Raw genomic sequence first — 21,738 nt, forward strand, 5'->3', positions numbered from 1 at the left:
TGTGTAGCTGCAAATGCACTTGTGGAGGAATTGAAAGCATATGTAACACTTCCGTTCAAACGTTGAGGTGAAAGTGATGGGAGAGTGAAGAAAAGAGAGGTCCTTTCCAGACTGGGGAAGGCTGCAAACAGCCATTGTTACCACGAGAGTAGAAAATAGTAGTAGCGTTAGCTAAGTCATTCGATTTGAAGTTACCACACTGTAAGAAGTAAGAAAACAGCAATTGCATGAAGTGTGCAAAGATCATCTTAAGTTATTTTGGGAGTACAGGCACATTTAGTGAACTGTCATGAGCGTTGCAAGTGACGTAGTTCTGTGTGCCAACGTTGCAACCAGTGGACAAACATCATGGATGGGGAAAACCGTATCATACTCAACGTAGGTGGTATCAGGTAAGTTAAAAAAAAAGGACATAAAACTCTGGACATTCGTCCCATTTTGTAACAGTTAAGATTAATATATGAAGTTGAGTTAAATTCACTAAAAGATTTCTCTGAGTCCCGCTGAGCACGGTACTGCTTAAGGCAAAATTTACTTACAGGAATTGGCTAACTAGTTGAAAAGTTTGATGTCAGAAATTCTTCACAATCTCTTGAATTAGACTAACACAAGCTCGACATAATCAGTTCATTTTGTGGTATTTTCCCTTAGTGTCTCGTGATGTCTAGCATTAGCCCCACTAAGTATATGTCATCACCTTCGCCAAGGTTCATGATTTACAACGCCTAACTTAACCAAGACCAAGAAAGTTCGCCAAACTCCTTTCTGTTGTGTCACAATTTGTCTTGTGCGCTGTCTACCCCGCTGGGACTAGTTTTGACGTTGGATGACTTGTCCCTTTGCGTGGTGACGTACTCGGCACACCGTGGCCCAGACCTTCACCGTGACTAATGACAATAATGGCTAACTATATTAACAACTCCCCGGTTGTCGTGTCACATCGTTTCCCTTTATGCAACACTTTCGTCCCTCGGCCAAGAAGAGGGTGTGCGTGAACACTTTAAAGACCCGACGACTTGAAGCACGGTAGCCAACTTGGTGTGGCCTTGTTTGATAATTAAAACCAATAAAGCCTTGCAGTTTACGCGGCCAGAACTATTCTAATTGGCTTCAGGTGGATCAGGTTGCGCCCGTCGGTTTGCGAAGTAGACGAACTTTGCTACTGCAAGACAACATGTCGCCGTCGTGTTCGGCGCTATTCGCAAGGGAAAACTTTCCGGGGCGGGTCCCGTTGTGTTGTGCTTTAATAAATTGCCCGAGACGACAGGGCTCAAGGCTAAGGTAGAGACCAAAACTTCCGGTTATCTCACCTCCAGGTGCCACCAGGTCGGCAACATCAACCTGGTGGACAACGAGACCCACGCTCGTCCAGGTAGCAAACGTTAGACAACGATGACGATAATAGCTTTCGAATAGCGAGAAAAGACTTTCACTTGTTAGCATGACGGAACAGTCCACTAACTGCCTGCACAAGCAGGGAAGAATGGAATGCGAAAAACAAAAGAGTGGCACAAGCAGATGGCCCAAGTAGGACAAAGATTCTTGATATTCCGCTCTAGTTGAGAAATTCGCGTGTGGAAGAAATGTGAAAGTTTTCTCGTTTGCTGGAAGACATGCTGTGCGAAAACGACTGTCTGGCAGCAAATACCTAAAGGCAAAACAAGTTACATCCTCCCCGAACTGTTTTGTAGAAAAACATCATAAACTGATCAATTTAGTGTTTCTCTCTCCTTGCGTGGCAGTAGCTGTTACGGTGTTTTTAAAACAATATTCTTCTGTTAAATTTTGTTAATAAAAATTTATTTTCTGAGGTCAATATAACTCGATACAGTTTTATTACGGTTCTTGTTCAACACAGCACAACTCTCCATCCAGAAATCAAAGTTTCTTCAATTTCTGCATAACCGCAACAACATTTAGCCCATTCAAACTAAAACCCGTAGCGAAGTTGTTCGTTAAGGTCGGTTCTTGTGCTGACGATGGCGGGAAAGTTAAATGTTTGCCGTTCACTATTTGCGTAGGAACGATTCATTGCCCCACTAAGCCAGTTTTAGTGAAGCGCCAGCCGACGCTAGCACGACGAGCATCATCATTGTGCGAGCGGTTGAAAAGACAACGAGTGAAGCTTTTAAGATGTGAGAATGTATTTATCTAACAGGTCCCCCATCCCGAAAAATGTTTCTCCTAACGAGTCACTCTAGTGCTGTGAGCACTAGGGGATAAAGCTCACCCCTCACATGTGCGCCAAACCACACTTTGTAGTTTCTTTGTGAGACAGTTTCTCTGGCCCGTGAGCTGGAGTGCTCGTGAGCGTGTAGGTACAGTAATTTTAAGCTATGAATGTGTAATGATGTTTACACTATATGACCGCTTCCAGATGAGCTGCCAATGTGACGGAATCGCTTCTTGAGCGCTTTCGAGCAAATGGAAAAGGAGTGAAGTTTACTGCCCCAAAAACGCAGGAGTGAAGTTTCGCTTCGAACACTGTTCAATGATGCTGCTAACCGAAAATGTGTCTGTCGTTGTCTCTTGCAGGTATGAGACGTACAAGGCGACGCTGAAGAAGATCCCGGCCACCCGACTATCGCGACTAACGGAGGCACTAGCGAACTACGATCCCGTCCTGAACGAGTACTTCTTCGACCGCCATCCGGGGGTATTTGCGCAAGTCCTCAACTACTATAGGTAAGGGACCGATTTTCTCACCCATTGCATTTAGAGCTAAAGTCATCGTCACCACTCATAATGCTATCAAGGACGAAAAAAAAAACTCCTACTAAAAAGACCCATTACGAGCGCTCCCTGTCAAACCTCCGATGTACTTACTTTTCTGCGACACAATAGCGTACTAATAAAGGGAAACCCTTCAATGAAGCTTATCGCTCTGCAATAAAGGCATAACTCGCGTGCAAAGACTTACACCAACTGCGCATTGTGGTACTGTCGGACGCAGTTTTACTATCGTAAAATCCTGTGAATTATTTCAGCGAGCGGAGGAATCAGCTGCCATTAAGAACACTACTTTAGCCGGTGGCATCACTGTGCGGAGTGTGCATGTTGTTTGAGAATGATATTTACATCAACGCTATTCTTTGCCGGCAAACGTGCACGTCCATTACACGGATTGAAGTTTTGCAGTCTATGGATGTTTCAGCAGAAAAAAAAGAAAGCTGCTTACATATGCGAATGTTTTCTTACAGAACCGGCAAGCTGCACTATCCGACCGATGTCTGCGGACCACTGTTTGAGGAGGAGTTGGAGTTTTGGGGTCTCGATTCGAATCAGGTTGAACCGTGCTGTTGGTCTACGTACAGTGTGCATCGTGATACACAGGTAAGATTGCCATCATTTTTCACTGCATTTAGAACTCAGGATTGAGGGATTTGGAGTGTATAAAAAATAGAATTTTGAAGCATTTTTTCTGGGAGCAAACAGCAGTGCATGAAGTTTGTTGACATGATTAAAGTAAGCTGCGTTGTCGTAAGAATATTTATTCAAGAATCCTATTTATTTATTTTCCAAGCAATCAAACATAATCTCTTATCTGGTATGAATATTTAATTAAACCGAAAACATCGTTCAAAAGATTGATTTTTCGATTAACTAAAAAAAAAATAAACCTTCGATAACCACCAAACTGTGGGGTTGGGAAAGATTGTGATTTTGGTGTATTTCAAGATTATCTTCCGCTTTGCCCGATAGTAACATCCTCAGAAGCGCATCAGCGCAAAATTTGCATATCTCTCCCGCAGCAACATGCCGCCCGTTTGGCGAACGTGGGCGTAACGGGCCCGGAAGGAAAATGGTTATGCATTGGAATTGTTAAATTTTCTTTCACTTGTTTGTTTCTTGTGTCGTTTCCGGGATAGAGCACACTCGCGATACTGGACAAATTGGAGCTAGACGATGAGCAACCGTCCGAGGAGGCGATTGCGCGGCTGTTCGGGTTCGAGGAGGCACTGCTAAACGGTGAGCTAACCTGCTGGCAGCGGACGAAACCGAAAATCTGGGCCCTGTTTGATGAACCATCGAGCTCCACCGGTGCTAAGGTAGGTGGGTGAGGTGGGGGCAAGCATGGTGTCGGGCATCGTACCACAGCGCGCTTCGATCGGATGCAACCACATGAAGGATACGGGGGTTGAGAAACTTTATTTAGCCACTTAATTTATGCACGAAATAATTGAAGAACGGTTCGGCTTACCAGGCAACCAGCCTGGACAGGTCTGTCTCTTGCTGGTTGAAAGGTTTTGTGGTAAGCCCGGGAAAATTATGTCACTGATCGTATCGATTGCCACGTGATTGGACCCATTCGCTGGAAGAACCAGGGCATGGCTGGAAGGTGTAGAAGGTTTCTTTGCTCGCAAATCCAGCTGCAAATTGGCAAATGTTTCACGAAATGATGAATTCATAAGACATCTTACGCCCGAACGACAGTTGAGTAGGGGGAAGCAATAGTGACAGGACTACATAATTGATAGACCGGTACTGATTCAACGCGGCATCGTCCGGTGGAAGTGCTGAATGCAAAAGAGGTCGATGAAAAGCTTTCGCAGATCCGTAGCACTGCATCTAAGAATGTCGGAGCAAACCAAGGCCAAGAAGAAGGACTCTTTTTAATGGAGCGATAAGGATGGTGGGGAAATAATAGCAAATGAAATGGACATTCTACTTTCCACATTCATTCTACGTCCATTTGCATCTCAGCCAGATGCGCTCTTAGAGTCAAACGATCAAAAGGTTGTGATGAGCTCGAGATGAAGCTATGTCTTGAAAGGATAATTGACTGATGTCTTTTGATATCGGTGCACTCGGTCATTTGTTTGATGAATTGAATACTTTTGCCAGTTCTATTGTGAGGGGTTTCTGTTACTCAATGATGAGTAGATGATTGATTTAACCATGTCGATTTATAACCACCGAGGGCCTTAGTGTAGTTCGGTACGATTAAGATTACTAGTAATACACAATTAGTATTGAAACAAGCTCGATCTCGTTTGAAATTCTGACTTGATCTGTTCATTCAAGGGAGTGTTGAGTATATGCAGTCGATCAGTTGATACGCCACATCAAGATCCACAAAGGTTAGGTTAAGTTCAAATACGAAGAAGAAAAGAAATAAGATAAATAACACTCAAATCATCTTGTTATTATCAATTATAGGTTAAAAAAAATAATGACGAGTACTCCAGATACACTGTATTGCGTTCTCCATTCTCCATCACACCCTTTAGATTGTAGCTGGAATATCGGTGTTCTTCATCTGCATCTCTGTGATATCCTTCTGCCTCAAGACGCACCCCGGTCTACGGGTGGAAATTCCGGCCATCCTGAACATCACGAACAACGGCAGCCTTGGCGCACTGCCGGATGCCGTGCCATCCACGCTGGACGATCTCCTAGACCACGGACAGTTGGACGAGCTGCTGCTGAACTACGGTTCACCCACGATCACCACCACTACCACCAGTGCCACCACCGAAACCAGCCAGTCCGCATCACCGACACGGCCGGAAACGACCACCCAGCGAACCGGTCGCATCGTCTCGAGCGCCTACCGGATGAACTCGGGCAAGGGTGCCAGCATCGTGGAAAACTGGCAGGAAACGTACGGTCAGCCACACGAAGCATTCTTCTACGTCGAGCTCGTCTGCAACGTGTGGTTCATCATCGAGCTGACCGTTCGATTGGTGGTGAGTAGTGTCGTGCGATGCGAGTAATGATACCTCTGCAGTTGTGCCCAGATGGGTGCCGTGATTTTCTAATTTCTTTAGTAAATGTGTGAGTGGATCAAAATCGGAGACGGAACAACGATTCCGGGAAACAATTCCATTTTCCAGCTCGTTAGCGCCTGGTACCATCTGGTGCGTCTGGTCTTTATGATCCAATCGATCGTGTAATCGCTTTTTTCACGCACAAACTTCCCCAATTTGGTGGAAAGTTCTTCACTTTCATCACCGTCCCTCACACATGCGACATTCACATGCAGATTGAATCGAGTTAGACGGCCACGTTTTTGTCAGCCATCCCACGGCCACCCCACAGTACAGCACCACAAATGATCCCAATCGTATCGAAGCCCTTGTCAACTGACGGGGTTTTATCCCGTGGAGATGCTGCACGAGATTAATGATAGGCTTCGGCCCTTTGCCGTTCTTTAGCCTGAAACCATCAACTTCAGCATTGGCAGCTGATGTGTTTCATGGCTGATGGCTGAATGTCTTTGTCGCTTGGTGGGCGCAAGTGTGGGGCTTCTTTTGATAGGATAAACATTGACATTCATCATGGTACTATCGCTCTCCCCCCATGGGATCAGTAGCTGGATCCAGCGTGGTTGTGGATCCGTCACAGCTAAGATTGAGCTCGGAATGGGGCCCCAGGAGCAGAAATGGCAGAGATTTGTGTTGGCACACATGTTTTCTTTTCATTACTATATTTTGCTTAGATACCCGAAGATACCAAGATGATGCTGAAACTAGCGCTTGAAGCGAGAAATACGTTTGGTTGAAATATTCAAATGACAACAGCAGGGCTCAGCCTAGATTGAGATGAGCTCACTTTTCATTAGGATATGTTGGTTTTGTTTTTAAACCTGGAGTACATCTTCCGTGCAACCTTAACGATCGTTACTGGAAAATGAATGCTTGTGTTATTTCATGACTGATGATTCATGTAAAAATGAAAAATTCATGCTTTTGTAAAAAAAAACTATCTTTGTTAAGTTCTAATGAAGCGGCAAACTACCAAAACCACTCGAAAACCTTACTCGTTCAATCATCGATAGGACAATCATTACCGGCCGGAAAATCATCAATCAACTCGAATGCTCCCCGAACGCTCTGTATCGTCTTGCCAAAAATATCTCAACAAAACCACAAAACGATGTAGTCTGAGTCAGCACAAACGCACCATTTCGAAAAGGGGTTTGATTAATGAACGGTTGTCGATTTTGAGCCACCACAAAGACACACTTAAAAGTATCATTAAAAAACCCCGCACCAAATGTGGAGCTGGCCGGAATGAAATGAATCTCGTGATAAGGGATTAAAGTTCACCGAGAACGGTCTCGAATGGTAATCCTTGCAATAGTCACACACATGTTCCATCACCATCCACTATTAGCATATGGCACACCCCAGGCAGCGGCACGTAAGCAACACTTGCGGCCCTTATTTTATGTGCCGTGAGGTTGTGTGGGTTAAAACGACACCAAATGACACCAAATGACACCTAACTATCGTGACGATACGGTTACGGTTAGCCTTGGGTTCCGGCACTGGTGTCAAGCAAGTCAACTAGGTCGAGGCAATGGGGGTCGAGTACCGTCATTTGAGCTTTCCCAGCATCGTAGTACGTACCGTACCTTTCCGATTGTGCATGTAAGAGTGTGTGTGTGTGTGTGAATGTGGCAAATCGCAGGAAGGATGAGAATTAAATACACGTAATCGTCGTATCCTCTCGTAATCGTGACGATGGATCGGACTGACATTAACATCTGCTTACGGATGTTCTTCGTTGTCCGGTCGTGTTGGTAAGCCCATCGTGTAGCTTTACGTTAAAGTTGTACTTTTCGCCTTCGTTGTGCGGTTTTACTTGAGCGACAGTGTTTGACAACCGGTTTAGATAAGAGCTTATCGAGTATACCAATGATTGAATTGCGTTTGATAGGACGATAGTTTTAGTAACAAAGTAACAAATATCTGTAAATACTTTTCATAAGTACCACAATAAATTAGATGTTCAAAAGATGCTTTATGTTATTTAATCTTTAACAATTATTTTAGCAATTTACGCCTGAAAGTATGCAATGTGTGGACATATTATATCTTTTATTGAATAAAATAAATCTAGTTTGGAACTACTTTGGACGCAACTTAAGTAAAAAGAGACGTGGTTTACAACCACTGGCTATCATTATAAACCCGAATGGATTAACCTACGAAAGGTTAGCTGTTATTCGTGGATACCGTCCTCTATTGTTCCATAGTGAAAATTCTTGAGCAAGTCCATTCGATTTACATCTCTTAGAACCAACCCAGTGCTCCTTCAGCCATTCATTTCCATTCTTACTAAAGAAGTTTTCGACTCTACCTTGTCTTGTTTTTCCCCGTATGCATATCTATCCCTGAAACTCGCCACCAGCACAGGGTCTCTTAGTGCACATTAATTTTACGATACCACGCCGTCCGGACTGTGCGGGAGCGCAAAAGCAGAAGCAACAGACAGAAAATGCTATAAATTTAAATAAATATCATTTGCGCGTTTGCCTTCAGGTTAAAGCCATCCGGTTTCGGTGTGACGCTGAAGGACGCTTTTGGGGCCCAGATACGGTGGTGCCCCTGTTTTGGCATTTGGAATGCCGGAACATGAAGGAGTACGAGTGAATGCGTCTGGATGGTTGTGTGAAGTAGCGTGTTGGTGGTATTTATGTCAGCTTATGAAATATCGACTTTGCGTTGCGAACGGCCCACCCCACTGTACACGGGGTAGCCTGGACGGCCGTTTCCTGTGGAATGTCGCCCTTCCGAAACTCCGGAACCAGAGGGAATGTGTAACGTATGCTCACACAGTTGTGTTATGGGTTTATTTGGTTTGCATAGGACTTTTTTTTTTCGGGGGAGATACGTTATGGTGTGGCCTTGCCATCGATCTTGGTAGTTCGAGGAAAACAACAAATATGGATAAATGCACGGTGCTAAAGGCTACCGAAGAATTAATAAGTTAAACATGACATATATTTCTTCATTTCGAACGAATACGTAAGCCTTATCCGGTGATTGTAGTAAAACCATGTAAGAGTAAGCATTTTTTGTTGTTTCGAAGTAATTTTGCTGAAGAGATAAAGTTTCACACTCTGCGATGCTTTTGTTCCTAATTCAATCAACCAGTTTTGGGGAAGCGTCCGACCGTACGGGCTGAAGATTGATGGCTCCCATAGAGGCAGTTTAAAGCTGTTTAATAAATCAAAGATTCATGGGGTTCGAAAACTTCACCCCGCAAGCAAACCGTAAGTGTGAAACGACCAGTCAAGGACAACCCATTTTCCCTGCTGCCTCGCACGTTTGGTGTTTGAATGCGAAACGATGCTAATTAAAATCGAATAAATTTGGCCGGTTCCGGTTGTGGGGAACAGCGATTATGGGGCTGTTATATATTTAGAGCACCAGGACGGTGTTAACCTTTCGTGTTAGGTCGGTGTAATGCAGCTGATGCAAATTTAATTTCCCATAGCCATCGTTGGTAAAATCGTTGGTAAGGAGAGGGCAACAATGGCGAATGGCAAGGGGAAAATCAATTGCATTTATGTGCGGTCTAATCAAATGTGAGCCTGGTGCATGATGGGTATTGCACATCTAAATTTATTTAAATGGAACATTCATCGCCCATGTCCATTTCATGCAAATTGAATTTCATCAAATAGAGTTTTGCTGCGTGTTTTATCGTTATGGCAAATGTTTTAATTGTATGTCGAAAGGTTTTACACAGCAGAACATTTTTAACCCGGAATCAGAATGCTAACCGCAACCTAAATCGAGCTGGAACAACACAACACATAAACACAAAATTAATATTTTTACATGTTTTTGGCGAAGACAGTACAAACAATTTTCAGTGTAAAAGAAGCATACATTACACGTAAAACCAAACAACAGATAGCATACATTCGAGCGCTTCTCAAAATAAAACATACCAGCTCAACTCCTAATAGTATGCAATTTGAAGTACACATCATGTTTATTAAAAACAATACCGACTGCGATGGGTAAATCACAAAAGGTCTTCAAATTAACGTTTATAAAAAATGTGCTGGAATTGTTTAAAATTTTTCTTCACTATTTCAAACTATTCCATGTATTAAATACTACTCACAAACGGTGAAATGATTTTTCCATGAAAAGCAATCAGAAATTCATTCAACTATCAAATGCAGATTTATGATCATCCATCCTTCCCGCAAATCTCCCCGTTTTCATAAGGTAGTAACGGGACGTTGGCACCACATGTTGGACCTGTTTTTCCCTGCAATCGATGTCACTTTCGAGTGTTTTTCTTCGTTCCCATTCAAAACGGCAGTTATTTTCGTCCCGAGTGCCCACTTGAGCGTACATAATTGTGCTTGATACTTGTCCTCTTTACCCTCATTGCAACCAAATGTCTCTCTCTCTCTCTCTCTCCATACCCCAGGTGACCCCGAACATTTTCGAGTTTATCAAATCGCCCGTCAACATCATCGACCTGGCGGCAACCCTTAGCTTCTACACCGACGTCTGCCAGCGGATGGGCGAACAGACGGGACTGCTGGAAGCGTTCTCGATCGTGCGTATCCTGCGGCTGTTCAAGCTGACGCGCCACTCGCCCGGTCTGCGCATCCTGATCCACACGTTCAAGGCATCCGCCCGGGAGCTGACGTTGCTCGTGTTCTTCCTGGTGCTCGGTATTGTTGTGTTTGCCAGCTTGGTGTACTACGCGGAAAAGCTGCAGGTAAGTGGTGGGCGGGACATGTCTTGTGGGTTCAGTGAAACAATGCGGTTGCTAGTGAATGTGCGGGCATGCGAGGCACGGGTTGTACGGAATCGTCTTGTTTGCGTCAAGATGTTACCTTGAAAGCCCTTTCGCCAGCATCGCCGAAGGATGACTGCGGATGATGTTTGGTCTCTTGTGTACGAACCTAATAGAAGCGGTGGTGTGTGTTTTTTGTGATTATGACCTGTTGTTATGGTAAACCAGACGGAGCGAGTATTTGTGTAAGCCCCAATCACCGCTGCCGGCTCGAGTGTCTCGAATGGTTCGGAGAAGAAATATAAAAATTACCTCCTTCTTGCTGCATTACAGCATCCGGTTTCATAACCACTCGATGGTTTTATCCGCAGTGCTAGCACATTGATTCGAGTGTCAAACAAACTCTTTCGCTCCTTGGAGACAACAGCAGCACCGGCGAACGTTATGATTGTGGCAATAAACTGTGGAGATCCATTCTGCACGCATCGGGCCGTGGCTAAGCCTTGCCATATTGCGCTTTGAGCTGAAGCTGAAGTGAAATGAAAGCACAAAACGATAGGGAAAAATGTTCCGCTCTGCTTTCCGCTTACTTGGTTTCGTTAGCGTCCACCGAGGGCTGATGCAAGAATATTTAATGAAGTGCCGCTTCATCTATCAAGCCCTTCAGCGAATCGATGGCCGAACGGCTCAATAGCGTTAAACGACGGGACAAACAATGATGTTTGACAGTTTTCTTAAGTAATCTCCATTGCGCTCCAGGAAACAACGGGCAGGTGAATAGCCGTAAATGGCAACATTGTTGTTCACAGTTTCCTGGTATCAAGCTGGGTGGCTGTTGGGGAAGGCGATGGAAAGTTCAAATTAATAGGTGCTTGCTGTTGTTAACTATAATAGATTAAATTAATGCTCAATAATTTTCTGGAGGGCGACTGTACGGAGTAATTTCCTTCCCAATTACTACGAAGTGTTACACCTTTGTTGTTAGAGAGATCAGGTTTCAATTGAGGTTTTAATGTTGCTGTATTACGCTTAAAACGATGATATTGATAAACGTTAATGGCTTTTACTAATTACTCGCTATTGTGTTACAAGTGATGAGATGCTGTGGAGCGCCTCATTATCAGGAAATAGTTAAATCGATCAAAAATGTACATTTTTACGGCTTTAAGAAGCTATTCATTTCAAAGTACATAAACATTTTAATAGAAAAGATAATTTCAGTGTGCATTCTGCACTCTTTTGATTATATTTCTGGCCGTTTTTGCTTGATTGGGTTTTATGCAAAAATAGTAATGCATTTTGCATACATGTAGGCGCTTTTAGGAGAAACTTTCGCAATCATCAGACGAACTGATTTGTTGAGTATTATTGTATTTTAGCGCAATTCCACTAAAAAGATTTCTCGATTTCGATTGGCATCCAGCAATTACAATAAACCTTCAAAAGCATTCACTCATTCCTACTTTCCTAACATTTGGACGTCAATGCGGTTTGACCATTTCCACATAATGCCCCCTGCTCTCCGGCATTATCGTTTTCCATCATCATCATCAACATCATAATGCAGCAGAAATGTAATTTTCCATGCTAGAAAATATGAGCGCACATATCACATTTATCTTTGGCGGTGAAAACCCACTACACAGCTTCGTGCTCTTGCTGGCCGGCGAAGTAGTTTTAGTGTTTCGCTCATCTTGATGGTGCTTGCTGTGGTGAGTTAGCAGCGAACCGAGAACGTACACTACATCAACGCCCCGTTAACGACCCCGCGCTGCACAAAACATTCGTCGTTTCTGCCGCGGGCAATCGTATATGCCGATATGAGATAAAGTTTTTGTTTTATGGCATTCCACCCTCCCGGTTCATTCTTTTAATGGCGTCCGGGTTTTGACGCCGCGGCACGTGTAACGCTGGCAACTGATGTGGAATGTAGGTGGAAAACTATCCACCAACGCACAACCATTCTTTCACCCGTGTAGTAGGCAACCGGTTGCTATGGTTGAATGTATGGCTGTGTGCGAGTGGGATTGCATGAGTGTTGGGTTAGAAATAACAATCGTTGGATGGGTTTTCGTGCTGCTCACTAGATGTCGCTAATGAGCGGCGACACGCTAGCCCCGGTTGCTGTGATGCTGCTTCGGGCACGCCGAAAAACGCCGGGTGCAAATGAGATACGGTGAGCGGTGGAGTTCCTTAAAAATAATGATCTGTCCAATCGGTGAATGGGTCGCAGTACCGGTTTTGGGGCTGAGCCCGGTGTACGGGAACGAAAGATTTGTGCGCTCGGTTTGAGATTACGTTGATTAGGGTAAATTAATTTGAATTTTGTGTTAGCCGATTAAGCGAGCCGATCTGTGCGTTCCGCCGGCAGGAGGCAGGTTTGAACTCTCTTTCCCGTTCACCGAACTCATTTTTTTCCTGCTGACCTTTTCAAACCTCGTTAATCTCACAGTTTGAAACTTAGCAGCTGACACCATTTTGTTTTGCTGTTTTCGTTTTTGCTCAGAGAAACCCCCGGAGGCTTTCCGGCTTTCGTTGAGTGAAAGCACCAACCACTGAAACGATGTTCAATGTTTGAGCCTTCGCGTCCCGCAGGAAGCATAATTAAAGATTAAATCGTAAAGCCGGCTAATGATACGGATGGATAAAAATCATTTACGTCCATTTGCCGCGTGATGCGTACGGTTCAATTTGCTTCCACAACAAAATAAATAAATAAAGCAAAACGGTCCACCCCGATGTGTGAGTGATTTGTTGCTTTTTTATCACCGGCGAAGCTTTGTGCATGACAAATAAAACACGCTCAAAAGGGATTATGTGTTCGGTGTGTTGTATTTTTACACACCCTCTGACCCGGAACAAAAAGGACCGTTTTTGCTGCACGGGTCATTATTGTCTTTGCAGGATTTAACAACATGGTTTACAGTTTAGTGGGGTGCATACATTACCGGTAATCTTTCGACATTGGCCACTGGTGTAAAGGATCACATTTATGTCACATAACACTTCGTAACTAATGTTGAAGTTCTGTTTACAATAGGTGTTGCCTTGCTTTTATTTCTCATTTTTAGTTCCCTACCCGTGTTTTTTTGTTGTAGTTACTATTATGATATTTTGCTTTCCATTCCTTTTCAGGACAACCCGGACAACCAGTTCAAAAGCATTCCGCTGGGGTTATGGTGGGCGATCGTTACGATGACCACCGTCGGCTACGGTGATATGGCGCCGAAAACCTACGTCGGGATGTTTGTCGGTGCACTCTGTGCCCTGGCCGGTGTGTTGACGATCGCCCTACCGGTACCGGTGATTGTCAGTAATTTCTCCATGTTCTACTCGCACACACAGGTAAGTGAGATTGGTCGGAACCATGAAAAGTGAGCATTAACGCTTGGGTAACCCTTAAAAAATTGGTTCATAATTATATGGTACAATCATGGGAGGGATTAAAGCTTTATGATCTTATTAACGAAATGAGATTTTTAATTTTTAATACGGATTAGAGCTGCTTAAAAGGTAAAGTAAATAATTTATATAGCTTCTTCTATAAACTTTATGTTGTGGAGCACAGATTGCAGTGGATACAAGGCTTTTAAAATTAAAAAAGGGTGTAATAAAATTACATAATTTTATAGAAAAATCTGCCAAGAGTGGAGGAGGATTATTTTTTCTTGGAAGATTCCTATCAACATCACCACCTTTGTTCATTGCCAAGAAATGATATGCGTGTCTTTGTGAAGTTGACTCAACCAAAAAAGCATGACACAACCTCTTACATCTAACTGCATTCTGCTTTTGTATCGGTCGTAGGTTGGATGAACTCATCACATCCTTATTTCAGAAAAAAAGGAATCCCACTCGTTTAGGTGTTCCTTATCACCGTAAGCAAATCTAAACATGTTCGTTCATCAATCACCCATAACGAACATCTTGTGTGGTTGTTTTTTTTGTACTTCATTGCTCTTTAGCATGTTGTTGGCTGCTACTCGTCTTCTCGGGAGATAGCTCCCTACCCTAAGGTAGCACTCGAACAAAACTCATCAAAACATGAAGGTAGTCTGCCCGTTGCGGAAGCGAGTGCTGTGGCATGACAGGCCGCCAATGCCTTGTTACGTACGATTTATGACCGTGCACGGCTTTGGTGAACTTTGCACCCACGAACAAAAAGTGTTTCTCTAACCCCAAAAACTGTTTGAGCATCGCGTACGACGCGCCAGCGCTTGTTGCGGTTCAGTTCCGACACTTTGGAAAGAGCTTACGAGCAAAAGTTCCCTGTTGCTTGCTGCAACTCCCTTCGTAAATCGAAAAAAAAGGCAATAAAGACATTCCAATCCCCAGCAGCACTAGCAAGAAGCGAAGTGACGATGAGCCGCTCAGTGTCGATGTTCCGATAACGTTGACACTCTGTTCGATGTTCGCACGCGTGCTGACCGGCTGATGCGATGATTAACGGTTTTAATCCGTGGCCCCGTTCCGTCGATCATGTGCAAGAGCAGGCAAATTTGTCAAACTATCCGACCGCCTCGCTGCCTTTGTGCATCGTCCAACCGGAGATCCGGCACGGAGCAACCAAACTGTAAGTAAATGGCCTCGGGGAATGGGAAAGTTTTTCCCAAAGTAGTGCGAAAGAATTCTGCATAGCGATAACTTCTGCCCCGCGCAGTGGGATGTGCTGTAGTGAGTTTCCAGCACGGGCGGACGTGAGCGGATTTTGCAGACTTTGATTCTTGCTACCAAGTTCCTGACGGACTTCGCCGGAACAACCTATTGCGCTATGGTCCACCAGGGAGATGGTGAAAAAGTGCTCCAACGGAACTTTCACACAGTCGGAAACATTATCTGGGTGGAAAACGGGCAGGAAATACTTCTTTCACAGCAAAACTTAAATCTTCACTATCCCTCGTGCCAGCTGCTGTCGGGTGAGAAATTGCTTATAGTTTCCATTCCTCTGCGATTAGTTTTACAATGCCAGATCACCTTTCTTTAGCAGACGGATGGCTGCTGCCTTTTGTGGCCAGGGAACGGAAAGACAAAATCATCTCCGAAGATACATCAAAATTATGTGCTTTCAATAACCTTTTGGCCCAAAATCTCGTCCTTCTTCTGTAATGGTTATCAATTCATCATGCTCGGGATAGCGAGTTTCGGTATTGGCTGCGGATAATAAAGCCCACCATTGGAAGGTTTCTCGCTGCGCCGCCGCGGTCTATATTGTCTTAATCTTGACCTTAATTTGTAGATTTATGTTCCACTCCGTCGCGTCAGCTATGATTTATGTACCTGTCGCTCGGCAAAGCGTGGTGGTTCTAAATTTTCTATCACAACCCGAAGACTGTCTAGCCTTAAGATGAGAGTTATGTCCAGTTGCGTTCGGTTTTTTGATAAATGATCGTGTTTGCCGGCGAGCAGACAAAGACGTGGAGAGTTCAAGGAAACGAAAGGATATTTGAAGATAATTGTTGTCTTGAGTGTAACTCATCAGAGGCAGGGAGAGCAGACAACTTTCATAATGGTCGATTGCGGTGTTTTCTTAAGGACTCTGTAGCCCCCGGAAGTATGCAATCACAACAAAAAAGAGCACTTTTAGCAATCAATCATGCACCTATCCACGCATTAGAAGACAGAGTTAATACTTTTTATCTTGATGATGACCTCGAGGTCTAGTTGAGTGACGAATAGAAAGCTCTTTCAGAACCGAGCTCTTAAATAGAGTTTATATCTATCTACTTCATTACTCTTTTTTTCCTAAATAGAAAGATAACAAGTTTTGGAAAAACATATAAAAGCAATAGAAGTCAATAACAAAATTCTAACTTTTGGTAAAATATCTTAAAAAAACTTTCAAAACATTGTACAAAACGTTTACTCGCAAGCATATATTATTTCAACTTTTAAACTTATTTGAGCTTTTTTATTATAAGTTTTGAGGACACTCATCGTAAGGCAGTAAAAAAGCGAAACCCGCATAAAACTTCCAACTTTCAATAAATGGGTCCTGTTGGAGTTGCCGGACCAGAGACTGTTCGGTTCTAATTAACTGCACTTGACAGCTCGTTTCACCCACCGGATTGTTCCCATTTGCTGCCATTCGATAAGGTTTTCGAATGGTTTTCATGCAAAAAGAAACACACCCTCACACACACAAACTTGAAAAAACGGACACACCGAACGAAAATGAGTTGGGAAGTGTTCCATTTGCCCATTCGTAAAAGGGAAAAGTTGATCAAACAAAACGTCCGGCTGACAGTTGCACGCCTTGTGCAAGGCGGTACTATTCAATGACTTCAAGCTGCAAACCTCCACCGGCGCCCGCACCCGCACAACCAAGGTCATTAGCATAAAATCATCCGCACTGAAAGGGTCACGGTGCAAAGTCGCAAACTACTCTTCGACTGCAGGACACACAGATTGGGAAGGTCCACAAGACGTCAAGACGACGGCCGTCCCATCATAGCCCAACACGGCTCAACTATTGACTGCTAATGCCGTCCTCGGGCATTTGTTTCGCTTCATTTGCTCGCTTCGTCAGGCAACACCGCCGGCTAATGTGCGCTCATTTACCTGCTGTGGAGGTTATTCATGATGTAAAGCGTGGTGTTTTGCAATCCACGCTTCGTGCCGGTTCGGTAGGTAGAATGAAAAACACATTTTACGTCATTAGTCCCCGGCAAGTGATGCTGCGTTTCAACAAGTGAGACAGGATTTGTTGAGCACAGGTGTTCACAAAGGACCGGTAGCGATGTGTGTTTGGCCCAAACCGGCGCATCCTAGACATACAAAGGCGGGATCTATTTTTATCTCTAAAAGGATACGCGCGCTATACGTTCCGCCCCACTTGACTCCTGATGTAACGACAAATAAAGTATCCTTTCGTGCGAGCTTGGGTTACGGCACAAACAGTAAAAAAACACGTGTCAGTGCGAGCGGACGAGTTCCGTTTTAAAAAACGGAAAAAGATTACCAAACTGCAACCAAACGGTCGTCTCTCGTTCGCCATGTTTCCCGGCCCACGGTCACAGGTGCCGCCTCCATGCTTGTTTTGAGTGCAAAAATACAGAACTCGCGGACAGAGGCGCACTCTGGCGGTGTGGTTCGATTTACATAATATTCTCATTTAAATTTTTATCGACTCTGGCAGTATCTCAAATTGCCTCCATTTCTTCGCTGCACTGGTGCGGGGCAAAGGATTCGGCGCGCACATTATGTGTCCGCTGTTGGTTGCTTGTGCAAGAAGATAAACATTGCGCAACGCGGCGTCTAGGTGCGGTGGCTTAGTGGCGGAAATTTATCAATGTTTTTCATCGTATTCGTTACCCTGTTCTTGTTGCCGGTTCCGATAAACATTCCATCGCATTAGTTTGTTGCGCTTAGCGGGCACTCGTGTAAAAGCGATTTATTGCCTCATTGCGTAACAAGGTTCTTGACGCTTTGGCTGTTTCTCCTTCTCCGATCCACCTGACCGCCATACACGTGGACCTGTGTGTTTTGTTTGAAGCGGACACGGCAAGGAACACCCCTGCTGACATAACTTTTATTTTCACACGTGTACGAGATAAAATATTTATTGTTAATTTTGCATAATACGCTGTTGATTACTTTCACCGATTAACCCGGGCTCGTGGCAAAACGGACCATAAATGTGTAACTGATCTCGCCCGCTTTTCCCGGTTCGGTGTTTCGGTGGGTGTGTGTGTGTGTGAAGGTGGCCGTCATTTATATGCAAAGCAATTTGCTCCACTTCACGGGCGGACCTGAACAAACAATCTCACTGATTGGACATTGTGTAGGTGACCGAAAACGTCTTGACTGTTTTTTTTTTCACTGTATGAGGTTCAGGTTACACGTTTAACCACAAAAATCAGTTCTTCGGATGGGTCGAAACTGACAAAATTGTAGCAACACAAAACAAATTGCAAAAAGGTTTGATAATTGAAATGCGGTAAACGTTTAATATTCAAAAATGGTGGTAGTTTATTATTTTTTGCCATAGAATGTATATTGAATATCGAGGAAGAGAATTCAATTCAACTGTGCATAATATACGGAGAAAGTATTTGTGGTGGGGAATGCCTTCTTCTATATTTAACAACAAATTGAAAGAAAAGGGTTTTGTAGATTTTTTTTTAATAATGGCGGCTGTGAATTGATTCCGGTTAGGCTCATGAGTAAACAATATTCGTTAAATAATTCATTCGATGATAACTATAAAAACGATCGAACTGTTAGCGATGATGTAAACAATTTTAAAAATAACTAAATATTGCTTACATTCTATGTTTGAAGCATTCAGGAATTAAGTCTTTTTATGGGGCCATACGCATGAACCTTACCTAACGCCACTCAAAGCCAGAATGTTTTTAGATTCCTCATCTCCCTGGCTATCAACTGTCACTCTATATTGGGTCGCAAAGTTATTGAATTTGAATCTCTTTGAATTTGAGGTTTGCTCTGAAAACTTGATCCATAGCCTCCGAGTTCTATTCTTCTTATAGAGAGTCTTATAGTCTTCGGTAAACTGTTATAATGAACCATTTGAACAGTAATTTTTAACATTCCCTTCTCCCGGGATAATGCCTGTTGGTTAGTTGCAACTGGTTCTGTCCATGTCCATAACAATGTCCAGGTTGTTTACTTCACAGTTTGGCCGATTATCTCAACTTCTAGGAGGAACGCAGAGATCGCTTTGTGTTCGACTTTTGTCTTTAGGTTCTGTTGCAGTTTCCGGTGATGTCTTCTACTGTGGTCTTGAGTCAGATGCAGTTGAAACTAAACCTCACATAAAATGTTTGTAATGACCTTTTGATATTATCTGATAAAGTACATTAAAGAATAGCAACAAAATACGAAACAATGATACGTTTTGCACAAGGTGGCAAGGAACTTGTATGTAAAATGGCATGTTCCGTGTTGGTCTTAAGATCTTCATGTGTTGGTAAAGACATTAGTTATTTTTAAATATTTTGATAATTAAAATAGCAATTCCTCCAATTTTACCCTCTTTCTTGATGTGATTCTATCATTGACTTTTAATTTGTCACGCCTTTGAGACTTTCATGTTACAATCATGTTGCAAATAAAATCTATAGTTTTAATTCAACAAAAGCATCACAAAATCAGCTTCAAAGAAATCAGCCTCAACTAGCAATAAAGTGAAACAGGATTATCTTTCGTGAGATTCTCCAAAAACGCACACGTTTTACCTTGCTATCAAACAATTAACAAACATAAGGTACGACAAAAATTTCACCCCTCAGCAGGCAACAATTGAATCAAACCCTCTACGATTCCTCCAAAACCACTAGAGCCCACCCAACTCCTCTCGGCTAGAAAGGTGTTTTGCTGCTGATCAGATAATTTACCCTTCACGAAAGAGGCACAAATTTACACATCGTTCTACGCTACCACACTTTCAACTTCAAGCCCAAAAACCAACATTCTCCCCAACAACATTCACCCACCCTGTCAGGGGTTGTAAGTTTTTCTTTAGCATGAAAAAACAAAACCATTTCCCTCCGCAGTGTAAGGGTTGGGCAGAACGGCAAACCCAAAAACAAACACAGTGTAAACAAAGACGTTGTTATCTGGTGATTATTTCTGCCCGCGCTCCGGCATGCAGGCACAACTTTTTACATTACTTCTTACTCTAGCCATAGAAAAAAGGGACACACTTTGTTTCCCTTCCGGTCATCGGCCCCTAGTGCGAAGTCACACTGCTTGTCTGCGCAAGAAACTGATGATCATTTGTTTCTTTTCGTCTTGCTTTTCTCCGCAGGCTCGTTCAAAACTGCCGAAAAAGCGTCGCCGTGTGCTGCCGGTGGAACAACCGCGAAGGAAGCGCGACATGGGTGCGGCCAACCGGCGGGTAAACGCGCTAAAACACCAACACACGCAACCGACACATCCCGCCATCTTTAAGGACGCTTTCGGTGGGGCGAAAATCGGTAAGCTTTCGCCCGTTTGTTTAAGCTTCTTTCTCCGAAACGATGAAAGCTTGAAGCTTTCAATGCTTTTGGGGAGCTTTTGAGCTTTAATGACAAAGAATTACGGAATTCAAACATGAGGTAAACAGTAATGATTCTTGTAATGTACTTGGGAAAACTACCTCTTCCTCTTCAGGTCACGTGAATGGCGTCAATGTGATAGGACTCACCCTCCAAGGACCATCCGTACCGGGGCTGGCGGTCCTAAAACCACCCGTCGCACTACAGCAAGGTAATTTGCAACGCAAAATCAATCCACCCGCAGAAGCACTCAGCTTACCCGTTATCCGATTGAAGCTTCATTTGCAAACAAATTTCATGCTAATATTGCCGATAATAATCCATCCATCTACGGTTCAGCGACAAATTTGCTCAATTCTCTGCTGTCTGCTTGCGCTCTTTTTTGCCATTTTCTTCCACATTCGCCCGCCTCCTCCCGGTAGGTGATTTCATCAACGTGCCACAGCTGAGTTCCTTGCAGCCCCGTCAGCCGACGACCGGAAATGTGGATTTATTGCTACCATTACAGCCAAAATTGCTCGTTCCGCTGGGTAAGAGATGCTTACGGAAGATTTCACATCGAACCGCGTTTGTTTGCCATTAATTCAACTCGATTTTTCCTCCCCATTTTTTTTCTTGCTGTCTCACCCATTCACCGGTTGTCGCACGGCGACACAATCTCCACAATCACGGGAACCCAGCAGTAGAGCGGCGAGAATCCAAACCGGAAGAAATGATCCCACTGGAACCGAAAGTCACCCTGCAAAGCGATCCGAACGGTATGTCCGGCAACAATACGCCGGGGGATGAATCTTGAACCGAGCGCTTTTGGGGTTGAAAACGGACCTTTTGGGGGGTTGTTCTTTTTGAAGCACACGCACACATACACACCGCGGAGCGGGTGGCAGTAAATGCTCCAACATTGAGAACCGAAAGGATTTTGATTAGATTTGTAAAAGTTGTAAGCTTGTAAGCGAACGGCCAAGGACGCTTTGAGAAAGTAGAATAAAGCAGGGAGGAAAAACGTTGTATTTATTACCCAAAATAAAGGAACTACGCAGGGATACGAAATAAAAGCAAAATAAGCGAACACAAACCTAAACCATATAAGAAAAGTTTAAAAACTTACATTGAAAATAAACTAAAAATAGCCTCGGGTTGAAGCATAGCAAGAGATTGCAAGTAATGCAAACTACCACTGCACATCCCGAGCGCAGGCTTGAATGTTTTCATTTCAAGCGGGAATTGTGTTCCCCGGTAGAAA

General features: G+C 43.7%; 1 protein-coding gene across 1 annotated transcript; it reads left to right on the top strand.

The window, feature by feature from the left end:
- Positions 1-348: 348 nt before the first annotated feature.
- On the top strand, positions 349-21,291 carry LOC128714643 (potassium voltage-gated channel protein Shaw-like). Its single transcript, XM_053809518.1, has 11 exons — positions 349-392; positions 2,536-2,685; positions 3,201-3,333; positions 3,870-4,049; positions 5,232-5,690; positions 10,183-10,479; positions 13,633-13,842; positions 20,267-20,435; positions 20,611-20,706; positions 20,918-21,025; positions 21,176-21,291. Exons 1-11 carry the CDS (start codon positions 349-351, stop codon positions 21,289-21,291), a joined length of 1,962 nt encoding a protein of 653 aa, XP_053665493.1.
- The last annotated feature ends 447 nt before the right edge of the window (positions 21,292-21,738 follow it).

This window comes from Anopheles marshallii, chromosome 3, assembly GCF_943734725.1.
Source record: "Anopheles marshallii chromosome 3, idAnoMarsDA_429_01, whole genome shotgun sequence".
Classification (NCBI taxonomy): domain Eukaryota; kingdom Metazoa; phylum Arthropoda; class Insecta; order Diptera; family Culicidae; genus Anopheles; species Anopheles marshallii.

What these genes read in the sequence shown, in the direction of transcription:
- LOC128714643 (XM_053809518.1), top strand. Translation starts at nt 349, where the DNA reads ATGGATGGGGAAAACCGTATCATACTCAACGTAGGTGGTATCAG. An exon ending in CGAGCTCCACCGGTGCTAAG is followed by an intron (nt 4,050 to 5,231) that starts GTAGGTGGGTGA and finishes CACACCCTTTAG; the next exon opens with ATTGTAGCTGGAATATCGGT. An exon ending in TGTTCTACTCGCACACACAG is followed by an intron (nt 13,843 to 20,266) that starts GTAAGTGAGATT and finishes TTTTCTCCGCAG; the next exon opens with GCTCGTTCAAAACTGCCGAA.